The following is a 20,918-nucleotide window of genomic DNA, read 5'->3' as shown; positions in this document are numbered from 1 at the left end:
CCCACCGCGGCCAGGAAGAGAGGGAGGGAGAGAGAGAGAGAGAGAGAGACCACATTGCTGCCAGGCACTGTACAGCTCGGTTATACGTGCATGCGCGTACGCGAGCGAGCTCTCGTTTTATTTGATTTCTGCCGCCGCGCTGCCACGCTGTCTAGGCGACTAGCTCGAGCTACGTTCTACTCTCTCCTTCCCTCTCGCGCTGGTTGCGCACCTCTACCCTCCTTTCCCCGCGCCTCCTTCGCGCGTATACACACACACTTCGCCTCTTTCACTTCATTTGCTTTGCTTCGTCTTCCCTCCTCTGCGCCTCTCAGTCCCACTCTCTTCTTTCTCCGTTTTTTTTACTTTTCTTTTTTTGTGCTTTTATTCCTCCTCTTCTCCCTCTATCTCCCTTTCTTGCCTATTTCTCCCTTTTGCAATATCCTTTCGCCCCGATCCTTTTTTCCCTCTGTCCCTCTTTCTACAGGAGTTTCCTTCGGACCCCTCGCCTTTCTACGGCGCACTCGCGGCCCCCTTGTCGTCAGCGTTTTCTTTTCAAGATCTCCGCAGATATAAATTCCATCGAACTCGAACATACCTTGAAGATAATTCCGAATAATTTTATGGATCCAAATATCTTTTTAGCGATACGCATTAATTTATATTAACATGTAAATACATGAAAAATAATGCTAAAAGAAGACATCCCGATTGGAAGACAACTCGCGAAATAAAAACGACCGGCTACACACCCCGAAGAGACTTCGAAATGGCTCTTTGATTTCTACTCCGCCCTCTTTCTCTCCCTTTCTTCTCCGCTGACTCGCCATCGCTCGTTTTCCGTTCGTTAAGATGCCGCGGCAAGAGCGAGGACGATTTCTCGGTAAGATAAGCGAGAGTCCTCCCGCTCACCTCTCGCACCTGCGAATCTCGTTGTGGGGCCCCCTGTTCTGCCGACCGACCGCGGACCGGAGCGCGGCACCGTAGATACGCTCTAACACCCGGAGAGAGACCAGCTGGCAGCTGGTTCGGGTGACGAAGGCCGTTCTCCAGTTCCACCGCCCGCTGACGTAATCAAGGCCACCTGATATCACGCGAGAGTGTCAACGACGGGCATTGTTGGTCAACCCTTCGCAGATTCGTGGAATGATAATTCTCGCGTTGCGCGAATCTCTATTATCTGCGGGTCATACGTACAGAAGATCAGAATCTTGAACGGAAAAGAAATCGAAGGAGAAAGTATTGCTGACCGATACGGCACCTCTCCACTCAAATGATTCCGATAAAATAATTCCGACTGATTTCAGATAGATTTCTTCGACGTTCGCATCACGGAACATCCGTCGCGTTTTAAAATAGCTCTCTACGACATGGACGTTTTTTCGCGAGATGCTCTTTCGCGATAAGGAAGGACGATGGAATTACCGTCATTAATTACCGTAGAGGTATCGAGCCGGCCGATCGTGGATCGAGCGGCGGGACGACGAACAGTCTTTGATCTCGGTACTGTATCGATGATTGCGAACTCTCTGGAGAACGGCCGATGAAAAAAAAAAAGAATAAAACAGAAGAACACTTTATCGGACATGTCGCCAGTCGACGCGGCGTTGGTTGCCCTCTTCTCGATTCTTCGCCGAGTCGTATCCGCGCGATACTTCGGAACAATAGCCCATTATCATGGTCCACAATACGATCTGCGCGCGTGTGTAAAACAGCGGGCGATATCGAGGGGTCCTACGCGAAGAAGGCGTAGCGGCAAATCGTCTTTTTCTTCCTTTCTCTCCCTTTCTCGCTCTCGAGTCGAATTGTGACGTATGTGAACTTTGTTGCACCGCACGCCGCAACCGCGTGTACACGTACTTACTTAAATTTATTTAACATGCAATAACAAATTATTTTTCTTCCATTCTTAATAGCTCGTATAAAATGTATTGATACGACGTGTAGCTTCAGCTGGCATTTTTCTGGCAGAGAATTTTTTAGCGCGTAACTGGGCAGAGAGATTCACGATAAAACTGAGATCCCTGAAATTGGTGTCATAATTTGTTTCCTCTTACTGAAGTATCAGTGCGAATTCCTTTTGCACAAAGAATAATCTTGTGTACGCTTTCACGTCGGATCGGATATTCGTTAAATGTCGCTTAAACTTTCCAACGAATGCGAATGTATGGCAGTTTCTCAGAGACGTCCCGCGAACATATTTCATTCGCGAACGTTCGCCCGCCGGTCGGAACGCGCTCGTTGGTCGCCTCCACTCGCGAGCGATCGGCGGCGATACCAGGTGAAATCGTTAATTGAATTATGAAACTGTCGTCGCGATTATGCGAAAGCGCGTTTTCTGCTCGAGCGACCGAAAACCCCGAAGAGAAACAAAGAGGAAGGAAGAGCGGGTTTCGCTCCGTAAGAAAATGATCGAGACGTCGTGGCGACGAGATACGCGGCTATTTATAGATCCTGCCGAAGGTGAGTATATTCGTCCTTGCGTATCAAGGCTCCGAATTAATTTTTTAATTAGAATTGCAGCGCTTCGCGCGCGTTCCGTTGCATTTTTCTGGTATCTTTCTCGAGTCTGCGGCAAGCCGACAGTTATTACCGGCCACCCTTGCGACGTCTAAAACGATCCTTGAATCGCGATTCGTGTCGAATTTTCGATCGGCAGTAGCTTTTTACTCGTACGAATTAATTCCTAATTCCTTTATTGATTGGATATGGAATAAATTAAATGAAATTCACGCAAGAAGCTTTCCGAATGTTAAAGCATTATTTTACTATAATTTTAATAACGTTAAAACGTTCGTCTAGAACGTTATCATATTTTTACGATTTTAACGAGAACGTTAACACGTTCTTTCTGAAATATATTTATTTCTTCTGCAGCCGTGCGAGCGTCTCGTTAAAAATGTAAAATCAATATGAATCAAAATGAATTAAATTGGAAAGAATTAAGAGGCATTGACATAAAACGAAAGGGTCGGATAATTAGCAATTTCTAACAATTCTGGCAATTAGAATTTAATGTTGCGAAGCGGATGCTTGCCGATCCTTCCGAATTTTCCTACTTCGAGTCGAGAATGTAGTCGTCCTCGCGCTGAGAAACGAGCGAGTCGCCACGAGTCGCGCCGAGAGCTCGCCGGCGTGGTTCGTGTTCCGGCCAGCGCGATAACGAGCTGCACGATGCACCGTACGTTCCGAGGTGCCAAGCGGTCTACCGGTGCAAGACTCGAGCAAAAACTAGTCCAGCTTGCCAGCCCCGGACACGCCCCAGCGGCTTCTCCCGCTGTAGTTTCTTCCTTTTGCCAACGCCGGCGATTTCCCATCCCGAACGAGAGGTTTCGATTTTTCGTTCACCACGAAAGGAAGCCGATCCCCCCGCCGGCAATGAGAAGAAAACCGGCGGCTTGATGCCGATGATCGTCGAGTTAGCGCGACCTACGTGCTTTCTAGACACGATCGAACCAGGGATGGCCTTGGGTCGAACCAGCGACGACCTTGGCACGTCGTATATGCTTATATAGACATGTTCCTTTATGGCAGAGATGAGATACATCTTTTTTGCCGACGGTGCTGTATTAAATGCCGATTTATGTGTGAATTTCAAAAGAGCTTCCCAGAAAATCGCATTAACTTCTGTATATTTATTAAAATAAATTGTCTATAAAGTAAACAGACGATAAATAGATAGATAAATAGTTCTGAATATCGTATTGTCTAATCACCTAATCAAGAGATTCGTTCGATCGGATATGCTGATAAGATTTCGATCGCGTGGTATCTCTTTAATTATCACACGAAGCGCAGGCAGAAGTGTAAGAGCGCTTTAAAAGAACACGAGGGTTTCTAAGACTCCCGCGGAAGAAAAATCGAACTCGAATGACCGCCGCCGGCGGCCATCCGGCGGCCGATCCGCGCGGCCGAGTACTTATTAATTATCGCATAAATTGCGAGCGGCTGGAGGAGCGGACGATGCGAGCGAGGCCTGGGCTCGCACGCCGGATCGTACAATTTTCCACGGGCGGCGTTCGCGAAATCCGATTATCCCCGCGATGTTTCAGTAATTGAACGTGCGCCGCGAGCGGGGCGAGGCCAGCGCGCGACTTAAATGGTACGGAAAACCATCGTTATTCGATCTAAATCACGAGCAGAAAATTAGATAGCGGCGGCCGCGGCCGGCATCTCGCCGCGCTCGCAGTAGAACCGGTCAGTTATCGAACAGGCGCGGCGAGGACGTGCCCGCGCGCGGTCGCTTTTTGCTCCTTGCGCGCTTAAATATACAAAAGGATCACTCGGCATAATGGCAACGGGAGGGAAAATCGCGGTGGGTGCAGATGATGCGCGCGGGCGAGAAAGCCGGGCACACTGTTAAATATTAAAGGACGAAATTTAAACTAGTACCTTGTTAAATAACATTTTATGATTTTCAACTATCATGTGTGTCGAAATTTATTTTACAGTTGTCACCGTGTCATGTAAGATCGAACAACGTAGAGACAAGCGAGTCTATATACTTAGCATTTTATACAGTACATCGCGATATTGACTACAACTCTATAAGAACCGGGTAAAGAGCATTTTGCCACTTTAACAATATAGAATTCCCATCATCTGTTGATGTTACATTATGATATAATAGCATTAGAATCAGATTATATAACTCTACATATCGCAATGTGACAGCAGTTATTCAAAATAACTACAACAACAAGATTTAACTCTACAATTCCTAATGTTACAATTGTAGGTTGTAGAAGTTTGAATAGATGATGTAACATTAGGAATTGTGGAGTCAAATCTTGTTGCTGTAATTATTTTGAATAACTGCTGTCACATTGTGATATGTAGAGTTATATAATCTGATGAGAGACAACGATATTTTTTAATTTACTGACGATTAGACTGTGTAAAATCCCGTCCGATGTAAAATTGTTTATTATTTATATTTTTATCGCGGTGAAGATGACCCAAAGAGAGGGTCGAAACGTACGCGAGTCCTAATTTTTATATATTGCGCACGAACTACACTGCACTTGGCTCTTATTGCCAAAGTTATTAAAGATGTTGATTTTATTCGAGAGAGCTTTTATATTATTATTTTTTTTTTTACACAAAATAGTATTATTTTAACTTCATTGATTTAGTTAAATTAACGACATATTGAATAGGAGCAGTGGCGACCTACAGGAACAGGTTAAAAATGAGTCAAGTCGATGAGGGTCAAATTGAGTATAATTTGACACTACGAATTTAAAACCACATAACTTATTCCGCCGTTGTAAATATATATATATATATATATATATATATATATATATATATTTATGCATTGAATCTTTCGTAAAGTTATTGCTGTATGTGTATAATTAATTGTGTGTATTCGCTTCTTCGTATTTTTATAATTTGCTGTTCTTTTTCATCAAGACAAGAAGCGCACTTCTTTGAGAGACTTCGCGGAGCTATCTCTTTCTGTCTTCCCGAATCTCGAATGCATTCGTTTGTTCTCTTTTGCAGATTTCCCTAATGTTTGCATAGACTTAATTGCAGCGATATTTTATGCGGACGGAGAATCGTAGGGAAATTAGTACGCGAACGTTAATTAGGCGTTTATCTAACGTTTCTCCGTATTATAAATGAATCGCGTATCCGTAAGTGGTGAGACTGGCGCGTGGTCTTTTTCGAGACCTTCGAAGAGAAACGAAGAGAGGCAAAACGAAGCGATCGACTGACGCGTCCATTAGGCTATCCAGTTCGCTATCGTCATTTTGTTCAACTCGTTCAGGTTGCGGATAACACTTAACGGCTAACTTGGTGAGAATTATCGAGGAACGTCGTCGCGACCGTTTCATAAATCAAATCTTGTTTTCGCTTTCCTAATTGGAGCTGCTAATTTGATACTACAGATATCGGAATAATACACGAGCGGCAGAAGAAGAGGAAGAAACACGGGATAGAGTCGGCAATCTTCATTGAAGATCGGCCGGCAAGCTGGCAAGCGGTCGCACGGCCATCATTGTCGGGAAAGGGAGGAAGCAAGAAGAAGAGAACACAAAAATCGATCGGGAGGGAAGCGGATTCGAAGAGGAGACCGGGAATTCCATAGCGGACAGGGGGGGGGGATTCAGTTAACGTTTAAATACTGCTGCGCGATTTTTAATTCGATTTGCCGCACGAAAGATCAAAACACTGCTCTCATAGGAAAAAAGAAACAATCGAAAGAACTGAACAATTACATTTACGATACGGTGTTAGAATTTTATAGGTGTAATAAAGATTATTTCAAGTTTGTTTTGCGATTTTGACCACGTTTTACCTTGAAATTTTCGCTCGTGGCGTTACCTGAGTAGCCCCTTAGGACCGCTATTACTACTTGGACCGAAGCTAGAAAAAAAAGAGGAAGAAACGCGGGTTAGCCTGAGAATGGCGTGTTGACGCAGTTCACGCGCGTGATTTCTTTTTTCGCAGAATCCTTTCATCTTCATCTGGACGTCTATAATTGTCGTGCCTCTCTTTAGCGCCGACTCTATCCCGCGCATGCATTATATGTCATCATCTCGTCATAGGCTCCTCAGACATCTGCGGTTCTGTCTGCTCGCGTTTATTTTTGGGCGCCCTTCTCCCTCTCGTCCCCCCCCATCGCTCGTAGATCTTTTTCTCGTTTTCGTGACACGTGCCGTCAAACCAGTTTCCTCCGGTTCCGAGAAAACCGGACCTTCTAATACGTCACATGCTTACTACAAAAGTGTGACGTATCTTACGCGCTCTCGCGCCTTCGCCTCGTGATGGCGAACGTGGTTTTTTCGCGCCGTGGTCTCTCTTTTTTTTTATCATGCACATGCCTTGTCGCCAGCTGCTGAGTCACGATTATTTTCAGCGCTTTTTTTATTATCCTGGAAGAAGAAGACTTTCCTGGACCGTGCCCCACTTTGCTTGCGGACGACCGTGCAAAAATGCGACGGATCACCGTCGTTTAAACGCGCCGCGCGATTCTTGACATTGTGAGAGACATTATTCTCTTTAAAACCAGACAAAAATATTCCTGACAGGGTCTCGCGCGATCAACATGCGATTTTATTTAAGCTTATAAAAGTATCATTTAAGTATCGATTAATTATTACTTAACGCAATATTGTGCCAGATGATAGACAGAAAATATTTTGGTGATTAAAGTAATGTGATAAATTAAATTAATGCGAGAATAATAATAAAACAACTGGATAATAAAGAAAATATCACTAGCTAATGAGATAGAAATTGTAAGTTGTCGCGCTACGCAGGCGATTTTCTTCGATAAGCGGTACATATTTTAAAAATTCCACCTCGGGACTAAGACTTAAGAATCTAGAGAGCCGGCTTTTTCCCCGCAGCCGTTTGCGTTATCGTTTAGGTATGCGGCCGCAATCATACGGTATTTGCAAAGGGATTTCCTAGCTCGCGAACGACGCAGATGTACAAGTCATTCCTGACTCCGCTGCTCCTCTCCTCCACTCCTGATCTCGTTCTTTTTGGTTCACCGCGCACGATGGTGACTCACGATTACGCGACGGTACAGCCGTGTTCTTTTCCTTTTTTTTTCTATCCTTTTTCCTCCCTCCATCGTCGGCCCTTTTTATCGAGCTATAGCACCGCGATTTCACGGTGCCGCGCTCGCGACAATTAACCCTTTCACCGTTGAATTGCGCGACGAATGTGGCAGCTATGCTCCCTGCGAGAGTATCCCCGATGTTTGATCGCTCGATATCTCTGTATTGCAAAACGCGCTGTTACTTAGGCTGTAACAGGTACGACAGCCGTGTCCTGATCGGGTACACAGAAAAAGATCCGAAGTTTATTTAACGGGATAATGAGTTCTAAAAATCGATGAGATCTGTACCAAAATTTTATTTGCGAGGCAAAGAGAGACAAAATTGTAAATTTTATATTTAAATGTAGATACGTACATATGTGTGTACATTTTATATGTGCTTATCTTATAATATGTGTATTTAGGAATGTTGCATTAATTTTGTACTATTAAGAAAAGATTAGAAAATATCACCTTATAAATACTCTTACACTGTTAAATATTAAATTAAAGGATGAAATTTAAATCGAGTGAGTTAAATAACATTTTGTTACTTTTGACTACCATGCGTCACTACCGTGAAATTTTATTATTTTAAAATAGTATTATTTTTACTCCATTGTTTTAGTTAAATTAACGACATATTGAATAAGAGTAGTGGCGACCTATAAGAATAATTAAAAATAAAATTTTTAATCAAATAAGTATAATTTAACAGTGTAGAGAGTATGTTAAAAGTATATTAATGTATTTTATCTTCATTCTTTAGATGTGTCTGTTTTTTTCCATAAATTAAAAAGCTGTGACTTCTTTCTATGTACAGCATTATTGGGAAGGATGGGCCCTCCAAGCAGCGCACTTGTACTCCACTCATCGATCGACAAAGATCCATTGACGTCGCCGCAGGGATGCTCCGGCATTTCGATCTCAACAGATTGGATATTGACTCACGGCGCCGCATTGGGCCCGATTATCGACAAGTCCCCCGCGATATCGAGCTTCGTCATGAATATGGTACCGGGAGAACTCGCGACAGTGCCGAGAGAACTCACGAGCGAATTGAAATTTCGGATCTATCGCGATCTAGGGGCCGACGATCTCCGATTGAGCTCAATTAAGGAACATCACGGCGAGATTGTAGCTGCCTGGAGGTGTTCGCTGCTGAAGAAAACCTTCGACGAGTTCTTCAAAACGTGGAACTTTCCTAAATCATCCGAGTTTGATCGATCGCTGCGCTCGGTTTTCTTGCTCATCCGCATCTACGATCCCGAGCCAATCGTGGAAACGTCGGTCGAACAAGCCCTGTCTTGTCTGCTGGACCAAGCTCCGCGAAATCTTATCCGCGGATCGTCCGTGGAAATCGAGTCGACGCCCTTCGGCAATCCCGTATTCATTGGTTCGATCGCGCGCGGTGTTATCAGTAATGTCGTCGGCGACGGGGGCTGCGTTATCATGACGGACGCGTACGCATTCCCCGGTGGCGAGGGTGGTCCCGTATATATCATCCCATCAAATGGGTAAGTAACTATAATGACTCTAAAGGCCGTCACACACAAAATGCATAACGTCGCATAAGCATAGCATAAGACCGCTGGACCAATGAGCATCTTACGTAAATTAATATGGCGACATTATGCTGGATGCTCATTGGTCCAGCGGTCTTGTGCTATGCTTATGCTACGCTATGCATTTTGTGTATTATAGCCTTTAGAATTCATTGCGTTTATGTGGAAATTCTCTTCGCTCGGCGCGAAAGTCTCTTGAACGATCTTCTATTATTCGACAGAGTAATAGAGAGCCTTAATCTGAGAACAGGTGCCTGGGGTGCATCCTATTTACATCCTAATATCGAAAAGATGAAGCTCACGTTAATTTTTACGTTAATTTTAATGTGTTTCTTTCGTTTAAAAAATTTTTTTTATTTACTTTTACTTTTCTCACACAAAAAATGTTAAGTAAATCTATATACATACTGTCCTCAAATACTAATAAATTAAAGAACAATCAAAAATATGCAGTAATTAATAACAATGACTTTTAATTGGGATGTAAAAATCACAGGTGACCATTTATGCAAAAAAAAAATCAGACACCTGTTCCCGGGTTAAAGAAATTGTTTCCACCTTATTTCAATTCAAATTTAAATTATTAATTATTTATTAATGTAGTCACAAGAAATATACAGAATTTTTCGATAATTTTAAAACCTAAGTTCTCGCTTAAGATGAGTTTAATAAAAATTACTTATCGATAATGTACTCCGTGGCTCGTCATTTCATCATATTTTGAATTGTTGAATATGAATGTTATTTTTTTTAGCAAACGCAGAGCTATCAGCGGGATGGTGATCGCGCCGTTGAGCTGGTGTCGCGGAGAATGGGTGGATTATACTTTCGCCGCCAATCTTGCGCCGTGTGTGCTCAACATTTTACGGAAGAGGAATTCTCCTTGTTCTTCGATCATAGATCGCGAGTATTATGAAGATACAGATGGTTCGTTAATGAACGTTATTTTCTGTTATTATCTGTTACGTCCATACATGCAAAATATTTTTATTATTTTTTTTTTATAGTGGTGTTAGATAAAGGCGTCGTGCTTGTTAGATGTGGAATTAATTGGGGTACAGGCGTCCTCGTGCATAAGAATACTGGTACATTCCTCACGTGCTCACACGTCGTCGCGGAGGTAAAACTCTTATTAAGAAATATTATTGAAGAAATATAATGCAGAGAGAGATATAATAACAGTATTTGCACGAAAGTAAAAAGATAGAAAATACGAAGTACATTTACTACATTTTAGCACGTAACATAAAAATATTGAATTTATTCTGTGCGATAAACTCGGCGTGTGGCAATATATTATCGGATTATCAGCGGATCATCAATGCATTGTCGAAATATTATCGGAAACGGTAAACTTTTTATACGTGACAATATTATGGCAAATTGTAAGTCAAGATGAATTCTGACAGGCGCCAGAAAGGGAGATATCGATCGTAATGAGGCCGGACAAGCCCAATTTACGTGTCCGGGCAAGACTGGTGTACAGAACACCGGAGAATCAACCCTATGACGTCGCTGTATTGAGGATGGACCCGCAAGACATGGATCCCTCGGTGAGATCTATACGGTTGTCCCATGCTCCAATTTTAAAGGGTAAGTACTTCGCGTTGGCGATTTTTTTTTTATTTCATCGAAAGGCAGTTGGAAGCGACACGTTAATAATTCCAACCGCTTCAAATTGTTATCATTTGAACCGACAGGTATATTGTAGCTTATTCTCGTGGCTTTTCTCGTAATAGAAGGAAATTAGCGGTATATCCAGCAGCGCGTTAAGCGGTTTCCTGACGCCTTAACGCCAGGGACATTGACCTTCTTCCATCGGGACAGAAATAGCGTATAATTGTGAAAAATTGGGTCAATTGATGATCGTTGGGGATGAAATTGATATTTAGCCTTCTTCTTCTAACTTGGAAACCAACCATAAGTCATTCCATTTACTTGATCGCAATAAAAATCTATTATCACACGTTCCATAAGAGCTTTTATTGAGCACGTTACGCGAGCAGTGACGCAGAATTTTCAAAAACACCCGCTTTGCGAACGAAGACGGAATTAATATCCAAATTATTGTCTCGTCATAAATTAAAGCAATCATTTAAAGAAGCTGATGATTTCATTGGCAATCTTCTCGGTTCCATTATTTCTCAATTATTAATTTAAGCGAAACACTTTTCGTTTAAAGTATTACAACGTCCAAACTTTAATTGATAAACAAACGCGTATAAAAATAATTAAGTCAATTAAAACGAATCATACAGGCGTCATGTGTATCATAATTTATGCGTTAACTCTGCGTTACTAATTGTAAGGCGAAAACATCTAGCACGATTACTGAGATGGGATTTATTAGACCTCAGCGAATCTAAGATCTTAAATCATAATAAAATGAAATTTTTAGACCATTTCAAATTAAATTTGAACCCAAATTATACCAATAAAATTATCAAAATTATTTATAACTTTTTTTCATTAAACAGAGCAATTGTGAAAATAACACATTCTTATAATAACTAGATTTTATCACCCCCGCCTTTTAGTAATACCTAGTTAAATCGCATTAAATTGTAGCATTCCAAATACTTGATTAATCTGATCTAACAGGTGCAAAATCTCGTGTGCTTGCAGGTGAACCGGTGGTCTCCGTGGGATTTCCGTTCTCCTCGTCCATTCGGCCGACCGTCAGCGGTGGCGTGGTCTCCAAGTCGATGAACTGCGCACTCCTGACGACCTGTTGTGCCCAGAGCGGTACCAGCGGCGGACCGATCGTCAGTCGAGCGACCGGTGACATGCTGGGAATGGTTGTGTGCAACGTGCTCTCCTCGGACGGCACCGTGCTCTACCCGCGGATGAGCTTGGCGGTGCCGGCCGCCACGCTGAGCGGGCCCCTGCGGGAATACTTGCGCACTGATAGTCAGTAAACAAATCTAAATTGACCCTGACGATCTAACGACTATACAATTTGGACGAAATGGACTGTAAGCCTTCCGTGCTGCAGAAACAGGCGAACGCTACGAAAGTTGTGCGTTCAAGCGGATTTTTTTATCTTTTCTGCAAACCCAATCTGTCACAAATAATATTAATCGTGTTATACTTAGGATCAATTAAGACTGCGAAAATATTTCCTTTAACTTTTCCGGACGTTCCACCGCGGAGACTACGCGAACGGCAAAATGCACGAAAACAGCTGATGAAAAAGCTTATTTATCTTTCTCTTTTGTCTTTTCCTTGCAGATCCCGATGTGCTCCAAGATTTCACGTGCAACGACGCGGTAGTGCACAAGATTTGGAACTTCCACCCTTTCCTGCCAGCTAAACTGTGAAAAGAAGGACGCGAGATAAACCTCTACAGCATAATCCAAGTTCTAGGTCTGATCAATTAATGGAAGATTCTTTGCTATTCAATCCGCGGTTTTTGTATTGCGATTCTGTACATCGCGGATAAACATATCGGACTGTTTGTATTGCGGAACGTTTGTCTCTGAGTCACGCTGGACCTGCCGATTTCAGGCTCGAGCATAATCTCGCGTCGAATCTCGTTGAATAACGTACGCCATTGACCGAGTTTAATGCAAAGAGAAAGTTTTTCGTGACGTCAAATGCGGCGATCAGCGCGCTAAGCGACACGAGTCAACGATCCCTCGGTACACGTTGAAGACTTTTGCATGAATAATATTCACATCGTCGCATCTAGAATCTTCGAACGATGCTCGATGCTGGTGTACCTTGCGAGAGCTGCGTTTATATTAAAAAGAAGAAGACACGATTCCAACAACATTCCTTTTCAGATTTGCATACATCATGATGCTATTTGTAAAACACTATTACGCGAATTTTATTTTTACACTCGTTTTGTTATCTAACAAAAGCTCGTACAATGAAGATTTATATTTCTCTGTTAAGGATAATTTATATTAGTTAATTATATAATCAATTTGCTTTAGTACTAGCTAATTATATTTAATTATTATCTAATTTATATTAGCCATCATGCTAAATCGAGGGGGGCCGGATAAGATTTTCAAGAAATTAAATTGAACACGTTGAATTGTCATTCATGTTTATTTTACTTTTTTTAAAATTAAGTATAGCTATACGACGCGGTCACAATATATTGCCTTATACACTGCACTCGATGCTTACAAAAAAATCACACGGTCAGACGACGCAGGTAACGTTCGTGGAGAGTGCAGGGTGACGGGATAGTGTCGGAGATGGTAAAAAGCAATTGCAATTGACAGAGAGACTCATTATGTAACATCGTTCCACGCACACCGTTCCGTATATACAAATTCGAACGAATTTACGCTAGAAAATAAGTTACGTTGTATATCACTATTAATTTTGCTCCTTCCTGGATTCCCTCTCTCTTCCAATTTTAACGTAGGAAAACGGAGGAATCTACGTTACAACCTCATGAGCGCATCTTCGAGAATGACGATAGCGGACGACGCTAATTTCATATTCCTTTTTATCTTTTATTTTCCCTCCTCTTTCCCTGCGCGAGATGAACGTCCAGGTGAAAAACGCGGGCAGCGCAGGAGCAAGTATCCTAAAACCTGCCAGTTGTACGAATTTAATTACGATACGGAGATACGTATTATATTGATAAATATATATTATATATATATAATATATATGTATATATTAAGATATATAAATAGTACGATCCTTTACACTAGAATTACAGATCATGTATATACATCATGGATGGAGTCTTCGTAATTATTGGAGCATTTGAAGAGTTTTTTCTTTCCTTAAGTCTAAAAATTATCTCCGCGCGACGTTTAACTTTAATGACTCCTATTGTCCCTTAATCGATCTAATGATTTTTCGATGCAAAAGTAAGAAAATAGCGAGTGTCCGGCTTGTCGTCCGCGCGCCGCTTCGCCGCGCAACGAGGACTTTCGAGCGATACGACGACGTCCACTTTGGACGGAGAAACGATAAGCAAGTTTCAGAAGTTAAATCTAAGTGTTTTGTCCGCCTTACTAGGATCCACGGCCGGCACACCGATTTGCAGTTCTCGATACAAAACAATAGCATTTATCGACGGGGATGATACGTCGTGATGATGATCGCACCGTGCGTATAGGGCATTCTAAAAGTCGCATGTATTAACTACGTTAGTCTAAGGCATTCAGAAGTAAATTTGTCTTTAATTACTATTTTTTACTGATTTTTTGTCTGGATAAAAAATACGTGTGAAATGGGGATGAAGAGTCACGGTAAATGAATCTGCGATCGGGAGGAAGTATGCGAATCCTAGAATGACCTACGTTTTGTACTTATTCCGAGATAAATGCGTAACATTGCCGAAAAGAATATTCTATTTTCACGTGCACAGTAAAAATCCACTTGAGATTCCAAAGTCTATCTAAGTACAAAACTAATGTGAATTAATATGCTACCTCTAATCATCTTTCCGAGAATTCGCCCTAAATGAAGCAAACTAAAGCTAAACTGGAGATTCCGAGTTTTGCGAGATTTCTTCCAGCGTTTCGTGATCACAATTTGGGCATCAGCGCCAACTATCACATGGAGACCAAAAAAGCATCTGTATTTTTATCCGTAAATTACGCGGCCCAAAAAATACTTGAGGGCGACTAGAATCCTTCCGTTGACTTACAACAATCGTACCTCACGCCAAATCCCAAACTTCTTTCGCATAACACGCTTTTTTTTCGGAAAAAAGTAACAAATTTCTCATTTAGAGAGGATCTCACGAAGCTAGCAAAATTGCAATTTGATCGTCGAGTAACTCGTACTCAGGCTCGTTCTGTTATTTTTATAGCGCACCCCGAATCGATATGAGCGATACGGCTCATTGTTGGTAACCATTCGGCGGATTCGGCGCTTCTTGACTGTCTATACTGTAACCGGTAATACTATCTGGGCTTTGAAGAGACGCCGCGTAGAGCGGGTTGATTGGCGTAGCGTTCGTGTCGAACTGGGTCGAGTCATAAACACTGTGATTCTGTAAAGAGAAAAAAAAAGAACATTTTCCGCTTTGCATTTATCAAGGCAGATCCCTAATCAGTCAATCGATTAATTAATTAAGAGACTCCCCTTTCCTCAGTGCAACCATATTGAATTACGATGTCGGAAGCGAGAAGTCATGTGTTCTTTTTTTCTATATGAAGTAAAATTCGCATTTATCGTCTCCGACGTCATTATTTCATATGAGTGCCAGGAGAGAACAGAAGCTTTAAAGACGTTATTGTGAAGCTAACGTAATGATCATTTATTCCTGCGTAATATGCGAAAGCGTTTATACAGAGAATCGCAAAAAATACATAGATGCTGATAAATTCTGCGATAATCCAGCCAGAAGCACTTCGAAATAACTAAACATCGAATTACGCGCGTACTATTGCAACATCGAAGCATTGGTGCAAACAGTGTACATTGCACGCGTAACAATAACAAAATATCACTTGAAAACATTTACGAGATTCCATTCGTAAAAAAGGCAGCAGAGTGATATCGTTGCCGAGGGAGAGATTGCCCGAAGTTAGTTGTAAATAAATGAAACCAAGTGCATTGACTACAATATGTTTAATTGCACGACCATTTCTAAACATGCTATGTACAGTTAGATGAAGCTCTCGAATGGTACCTCACCATACGCGTTATAATGCATAATATAGGGATTAATAAGTAACAAAATCAACGTAAAACCTAAAAAGATTATCTACGATATGTACAGATACAGTGAGCCGTCTGCGATGTACATATAAATAAGCTATTTACAAAGATTCAGTTTGCGTATACAAATCTGAATCTGGGAAGGGATCGGGATTTTTATGTTTCACAAATTTCGGAGATGTTATGGATAATAAATAATCGCTTAAGCCACCTGACTCTCCTTCTTGCGAATCATTCTTGCTCTTCCTGTACGCGCTGGTAAAGGAAGTTGCTCTAGGAAGTAATTGCTGCGTGACGTTTGAAGGGTCGGATAAATCAGGCGACATATCGTCCGAGAAAGTTTTAAAAATCTCGGTGCCGACACGCGTCGTTAAATGGCTCGGATTCACGCTAGCGGCACCGTCTTCGACTAAATTGTCAGTGTCAGTTGTCTTTAATCGAGATTCTTGGGGATCGTCCGTTTCGATTTCGCGCGTCCCGCTTTCCAGGATGGACTGTAAGGTATTCTCTAACGCTGGAGCTTGAGATATCTCCGAAGAACCATCATGTCGGTGTGAAATATTCTCTATCACGGCCGGATCTACGGTTGTTTTATGCGATATACTCTCTAAACTACTTTTCCTCGTTTGAGAATATAGATTAATTTTGCTGTCAATTGTGTTTGGCTTGTAAAAAAAGTTACTGGCGGTATCAGTCGAAAAAAGTAAATTTGAGATGCTACCGGGACTGCCGTACGTAACAGGAACGGGTTTTCGCGTCGGACTGGAGAGCCTTAGGTCTGGTACACTCTTTTGGATAGCAGCGGACTTATTTAAGGGGTAATCAGCCACCTCCGAGATGTCTTTTTGTGCGTTGGGATCTCTACCAAAGCTTCCAATACCGGATGTCGAGCAATATGGCTTAACTGGTGAACCGAAAGTGCTTGAGTCATTATTTTTGGGATCTTTAGCGGATGTTAAGGAATAAAGTGAAGCTCCCCGTCTGGAGGATTTCAGTGCCTGGGAATCATATAGCGGTATGTGAATAGAAGGAGTATGGACCTGATAGATGTAATCGCTGTCGGTTTTCAAGGATGAAAAACTCTGTTGGTGCGGTAACGACACAGTGTCTTCGTCCATCGTGTCGTCCACTTGCGCTTTGTAAGAGAACATTATCGAAGGTTGCGAGACCCTAAGACAGAACAGTTTCCAAAATGTATTCGCGCGTGACAGGACGATTGTTCGAGTTGCATATTGCTAAGCAGCAGTAACTTACCCGAAGAATTCCGACAGGAATGTATGGTAAACCAAAGGGGTAAAAAGGGTTAAATACACTGCTGCAGTGAAGTCTACGATGCATAATCCTACCGGATTTTGCGTGTAGTTTAGAAAGCCTGCGCCAATCGACTGTACTAGGTCCAACGTCGCTAGCATACCGGCGTAAACATAAAAGCTTTTCCGTGCTGCAACAGAGAAAGCGTATCACGTAAAAATCGCAATCAGCGATGAAGCATCGTAATCTCTGTGATAATGACTACTTACTAGGAAGTGCTAGGCGGTCCCGCAACCGTGTCCATGGCAGTATCAATATGAAGAGATATATCTAAAAACGACACATCGATATACTCAATGATCATGTATCGATCTTCTCTGGTAAGGAAACAATACCGTGCATAAGCGTACCGTTGTGAAAACGAGACTGCTGCAAAACCAAAACATCATACCGCCGTGACCGAATACATAAAAGTCGCGGCTGGGAATATGAAATGTGTCGTCAGGCAGGACCAGCTCCAGTGTTCCTTGGGTGATCGTGAACGCCAGCGCTATGAGGGATGTAGCGAGTAATACTCTACGAATACTGGAACGGCTGTCCAAATGACCTGAAAGACAGACAGCGAGATTCGTGCGTTAGCAAATACATATCACCTTCCTTCATTCCCTCGTGAACGTCACTCACCAAACGCTAGACCAAATATAACTACGCTCATCTCGGTGGAGAGTAGAAAAAATCTCACTGTGACCCATAGGACCTTGTCGGCCTTGCCGCCGACCGTCGCCGCCGCGTTCACCGTCATCGACACGACGCATCGCACCACTGATATAACTACGTTACAAATGACCAGACCGTAAAACGCTAAAAATATCGGACTACTCGTTGCGCGTAACTTAAGCCTCGCTCTGTTGAACCGCATCGCGATGAACAGGAGAAACAGGAGATTCGGCACCAGGATGACGACGTCCCATATGCGCACTCTGTTGAACAAAAATATGATGGATCATCTGGTAGATCGGATCGTTCTGGTCGCGCGGCGATCGCGGCGATCCTTACCTGGAGTCCTTGATCTCCTTGTACAGGATGAGCTTGCAGAAATGCTCCTCGTCGTCCACCGCCGTGCTCGCATTGGGGATCATAGTACTGCTCAGGTCATACGTGTGCAGCCAACTTTCAGACACCTCCTCCCTCTCAGCGCCGTACATTTCCTGCCTTCTCAAGCGTTGCGCTCGGATCCTCCTCCTATAGTTTCACTGACGGGGGGGGGGGAGAACAAAGAAACGTCAAAACAATGACGATTATGGTAGCTCGTCCGATAAGACCGTAAGATGTTCGGACAGAAACGGCCGACGACTCGCGTAACTCGGACAAACACGCGGTTTCTAAACGTCGCGTTACCTCGAGCGACCCGCAGCTGACACGAGAAAGGGAGAGAAAATATCGCGGGGGAGCACTAAAACGAAGCCAGGGTTGCGCGACCAACATAACCTAAAAGAAACGTTCTCGAATTCACTGGCATCCTCGGTGATTTCGATCGCGCGACGGGCGCGGGAAGCGACGGGATCGCGATCGAGGGGTTCGCGAGGCCTCTCCTGGGCGAGGGCACGAGTCTCGCGGTCGATACCAGGGGGAAAGAAATCGATAAATAGCTGGCTATTGTGTAGCTGTCAAACTGATCGCTCGGCGCGACGACGGACGACGACGACGACGGGGACGTAACGCGTAACCCGGGCAGTAACCGACTTGGCTAATTAGATGAGACGGCCGCCGTTAATCGGCTTACCGAGCACGAGGACGTCGCTCTCATTTTCTCCCTGGGAAACGGCGCGCTCGTTCCAGCCAGCCGAGGCAAACACTCGGTGCGTGACGGACTCGCGTTCGCGTACCTCGCGATTCTCCTTTTCCGCCTTTCCCGTCTGCTCCGCTTTCTCTCTCTCTCGCTCTTTCTCCCTCTCCCTATCGTCTCGTCTGCTGTCTCTCCCTTTGACTCCCTCCCCCCCCTCTCTCTCTCTCTCTCTCTCTCTCTCTCTTTCGTATGTTTGCTCAGCTTGCTGTCTCCCTTCCTCTATCGTTCCACGCTTTGTAATCGGCGTTGCGCTACGAGATGCCACTGATGCCAGTGGCCATTCTACCGATCGGTGCTCAGCGCTCGGTCCTCGCCGTCGTTAATTAATCTCGACGTTAATCCCCGGGACGAGCGGAATATTCACTCGCGGATATCGAGAGCTCGAGCGCGAAACCTCCGTCTCCGCATTCCCGATTAAATCCCACGTAGAGTCACGCGACGCCGAAGCGGAACATCGTTCCGACGTGTTGACAGGTGACGCCACGATCCGCTCATCGCTGATTAATTAATAAACGGCTGCCCCGTTCGGCCGTTTTCAGCGTGCTTTTGTTTTCGTGAGAGCGAACGAGAAAATGATTGCTTCATTCGAGTTTAGAATCTCGTTTGTTGAATTTTCTCAGTTTTTGACGTTTGAATAGGTTAGGTTGGCGTTTGGGTGACAGTAGCTTGAAGTTAGGCGATGTTTATCAGCGGGAAATGCAAATCTGCTTGTAACATAACTGATGTTTATAATAAACGGTTTATAACAAATTCTATCGTTTCGAATATGAATTTTATAATCCTATAATTATATAAATAATTATAATTTTAACAAATTTATTAATTGTATTATTGTAACATTAATAAATTTTGCAATTTTGAAATTATGAAGTATAAAAATAAAATATGCATTTATAAAGTTTTAATTTATATAGATGAAATTATATCTGTTAAATAATTTCGAACTATTAATAATTTATAATATAAGTTTTATAGTTTGGAAATTATAATTTATAACTCTATAATCTATAAATTCTCAATTATTAAGTTCATGCCAATAACTGTATCAGTATAACTATATTTTTACTTCTAATTAAATATTGTACTTGTCTAGGCTTTTTTAACGACATGGAAAAGATGACCGTCAATTATTCCGGCAATTTATTGAAAAACGTTCACGTAAATTTAGCCCTACCAGATAACGGCGAAACATTTTTGGTGCAAGGAGATTACGAGTACTGGCACTATGGTTGCGACGGTTTTAACGACAGGGTGATTAATTAATTTGGATAATTAATTATAATGAAAATTTTCATGCGTCTTATAAATCATCAAAATAAATACGATTTACATTTAGGGCTGGGGGTGCGGATATAGGACACTGCAAACCATCTGTTCGTGGATCATAAATAATGAGAACTTAGAAAAAACTGTCCCAAGCATTAATGAAATACAAGAGACCCTTGTCGCAGTGGAGGATAAAGATAGAACGTTTTTTGGGTCGAGAGAATGGATAGGAAGTTGTGAAGTAAGCTTATTGTTAATCCTCTTAACACTGGGTTTTTTTTTTAGTAAGATCTGATGTTTCGAATATTTTATAGGTGTCCATTGTTATAAACCAACTTTACGACGCTCTTAGCAAAATAATTCACGTCTCGAGTGGAAAGGGATTGATCGATCAAGTGGATAATATTAAAAGACATTTAGAGCAATTTGGCAGTCCGATTATGATGGGTGGAGACAGGGACTGCTCCAGCAAATGTATAGTAGGATTACACGTTGGAAACAAAGGTGTATACCTGTTAATCGTAGATCCACACTTCGTCGGAAAAGCGAAAAATGCGGAACATTTAATTAAAGATCGATGGGCGAAGTGGCAAAACCTGGATGACTTCGTCGACAGCTCGTTTTACAATCTGTGTTTACCGCAGCTCAAGTATCGCGGACTGGCCGATAAATAAGATTAAATAGATTATTTAGACGAAATAATGATGTAACCATATCCGCAGGAAATCGTGTAATTTTGTATAACGCTGATTTTCGAAATTTGATCGACATAAATATTAAAAAGTTGAACACGAACCCGACGTTGTACGTT

General features: G+C 42.6%; 3 protein-coding genes across 4 annotated transcripts in view; 2 read left to right on the top strand and 1 right to left on the bottom strand.

The window, feature by feature from the left end:
* Nucleotides 1-13,832, top strand: part of LOC139774244 (peroxisomal leader peptide-processing protease-like) — a 61,883-nt gene extending 48,051 nt beyond the window's left edge. The window contains exons 2-7 of the mRNA XM_071709350.1: nucleotides 8,358-9,051; nucleotides 9,854-10,026; nucleotides 10,107-10,219; nucleotides 10,509-10,692; nucleotides 11,725-12,009; nucleotides 12,331-13,832. Coding sequence (XP_071565451.1) covers nucleotides 8,372-9,051; nucleotides 9,854-10,026; nucleotides 10,107-10,219; nucleotides 10,509-10,692; nucleotides 11,725-12,009; nucleotides 12,331-12,419 — 1,524 coding nt within the window. The 5' untranslated portion in view covers nucleotides 8,358-8,371 and the 3' untranslated portion in view covers nucleotides 12,420-13,832. The remainder of the gene's footprint in view (nucleotides 1-8,357; nucleotides 9,052-9,853; nucleotides 10,027-10,106; nucleotides 10,220-10,508; nucleotides 10,693-11,724; nucleotides 12,010-12,330) is intronic.
* LOC139774243 (transmembrane protein adipocyte-associated 1 homolog) lies at nucleotides 13,140-19,120 on the bottom strand. Of its 2 annotated transcripts, XM_071709349.1 has the most exons (8): nucleotides 18,779-19,120; nucleotides 18,052-18,248; nucleotides 17,680-17,975; nucleotides 17,406-17,602; nucleotides 17,265-17,325; nucleotides 16,999-17,185; nucleotides 16,785-16,914; nucleotides 13,140-15,073 (listed from the first exon to the last, which is right to left on the bottom strand). In XM_071709349.1, exons 2-8 carry the CDS (start codon nucleotides 18,198-18,200, stop codon nucleotides 14,921-14,923), a joined length of 1,173 nt encoding a protein of 390 aa, XP_071565450.1. In that variant the 5' UTR covers nucleotides 18,201-18,248; nucleotides 18,779-19,120; the 3' UTR covers nucleotides 13,140-14,920. The 2 variants fall into 2 exon arrangements, with proteins under 2 accessions (XP_071565450.1, XP_071565449.1); XM_071709348.1 differs by lacking the exon at nucleotides 13,140-15,073 and having other exon boundaries at nucleotides 15,640-16,914.
* Nucleotides 19,118-20,902, top strand: Ufsp1 (UFM1 specific peptidase 1). Its single transcript, XM_071709353.1, has 4 exons — nucleotides 19,118-19,315; nucleotides 19,935-20,092; nucleotides 20,178-20,348; nucleotides 20,422-20,902. The coding sequence occupies exons 2-4, from the start codon at nucleotides 19,949-19,951 to the stop codon at nucleotides 20,779-20,781; spliced, it is 675 nt and encodes a 224-aa protein (XP_071565454.1). The 5' UTR covers nucleotides 19,118-19,315; nucleotides 19,935-19,948; the 3' UTR covers nucleotides 20,782-20,902.
* Nucleotides 20,903-20,918: the final 16 nt, after the last annotated feature.

Source organism: Temnothorax nylanderi, unplaced genomic scaffold (assembly GCF_030848795.1).
Source record: "Temnothorax nylanderi isolate EJ_2023f unplaced genomic scaffold, tnyl_v1.0 TNYL_tig0076_pilon, whole genome shotgun sequence".
NCBI classification, from domain to species: domain Eukaryota; kingdom Metazoa; phylum Arthropoda; class Insecta; order Hymenoptera; family Formicidae; genus Temnothorax; species Temnothorax nylanderi.
This window is presented reverse-complemented; position numbering and strand designations above follow the sequence as displayed.

What these genes read in the sequence shown, in the direction of transcription:
- LOC139774243 (XM_071709348.1), bottom strand. Translation starts at nt 18,200, where the DNA reads ATGTACGGCGCTGAGAGGGAGGAGGTGTCTGAAAGTTGGCTGCACACG. An exon ending in AAGGAGATCAAGGACTCCAG is followed by an intron (nt 17,976 to 18,051) that starts GTAAGGATCGCC and finishes TTTGTTCAACAG; the next exon opens with AGTGCGCATATGGGACGTCG. An exon ending in TTCCTGTCGGAATTCTTCGG is followed by an intron (nt 16,915 to 16,998) that starts GTAAGTTACTGC and finishes GTTCTGTCTTAG; the next exon opens with GGTCTCGCAACCTTCGATAA.
- Ufsp1 (XM_071709353.1), top strand. Translation starts at nt 19,949, where the DNA reads ATGGAAAAGATGACCGTCAATTATTCCGGCAATTTATTGAAAAACGTT. An exon ending in GCGACGGTTTTAACGACAGG is followed by an intron (nt 20,093 to 20,177) that starts GTGATTAATTAA and finishes ATTTACATTTAG; the next exon opens with GGCTGGGGGTGCGGATATAG. An exon ending in AATGGATAGGAAGTTGTGAA is followed by an intron (nt 20,349 to 20,421) that starts GTAAGCTTATTG and finishes AATATTTTATAG; the next exon opens with GTGTCCATTGTTATAAACCA.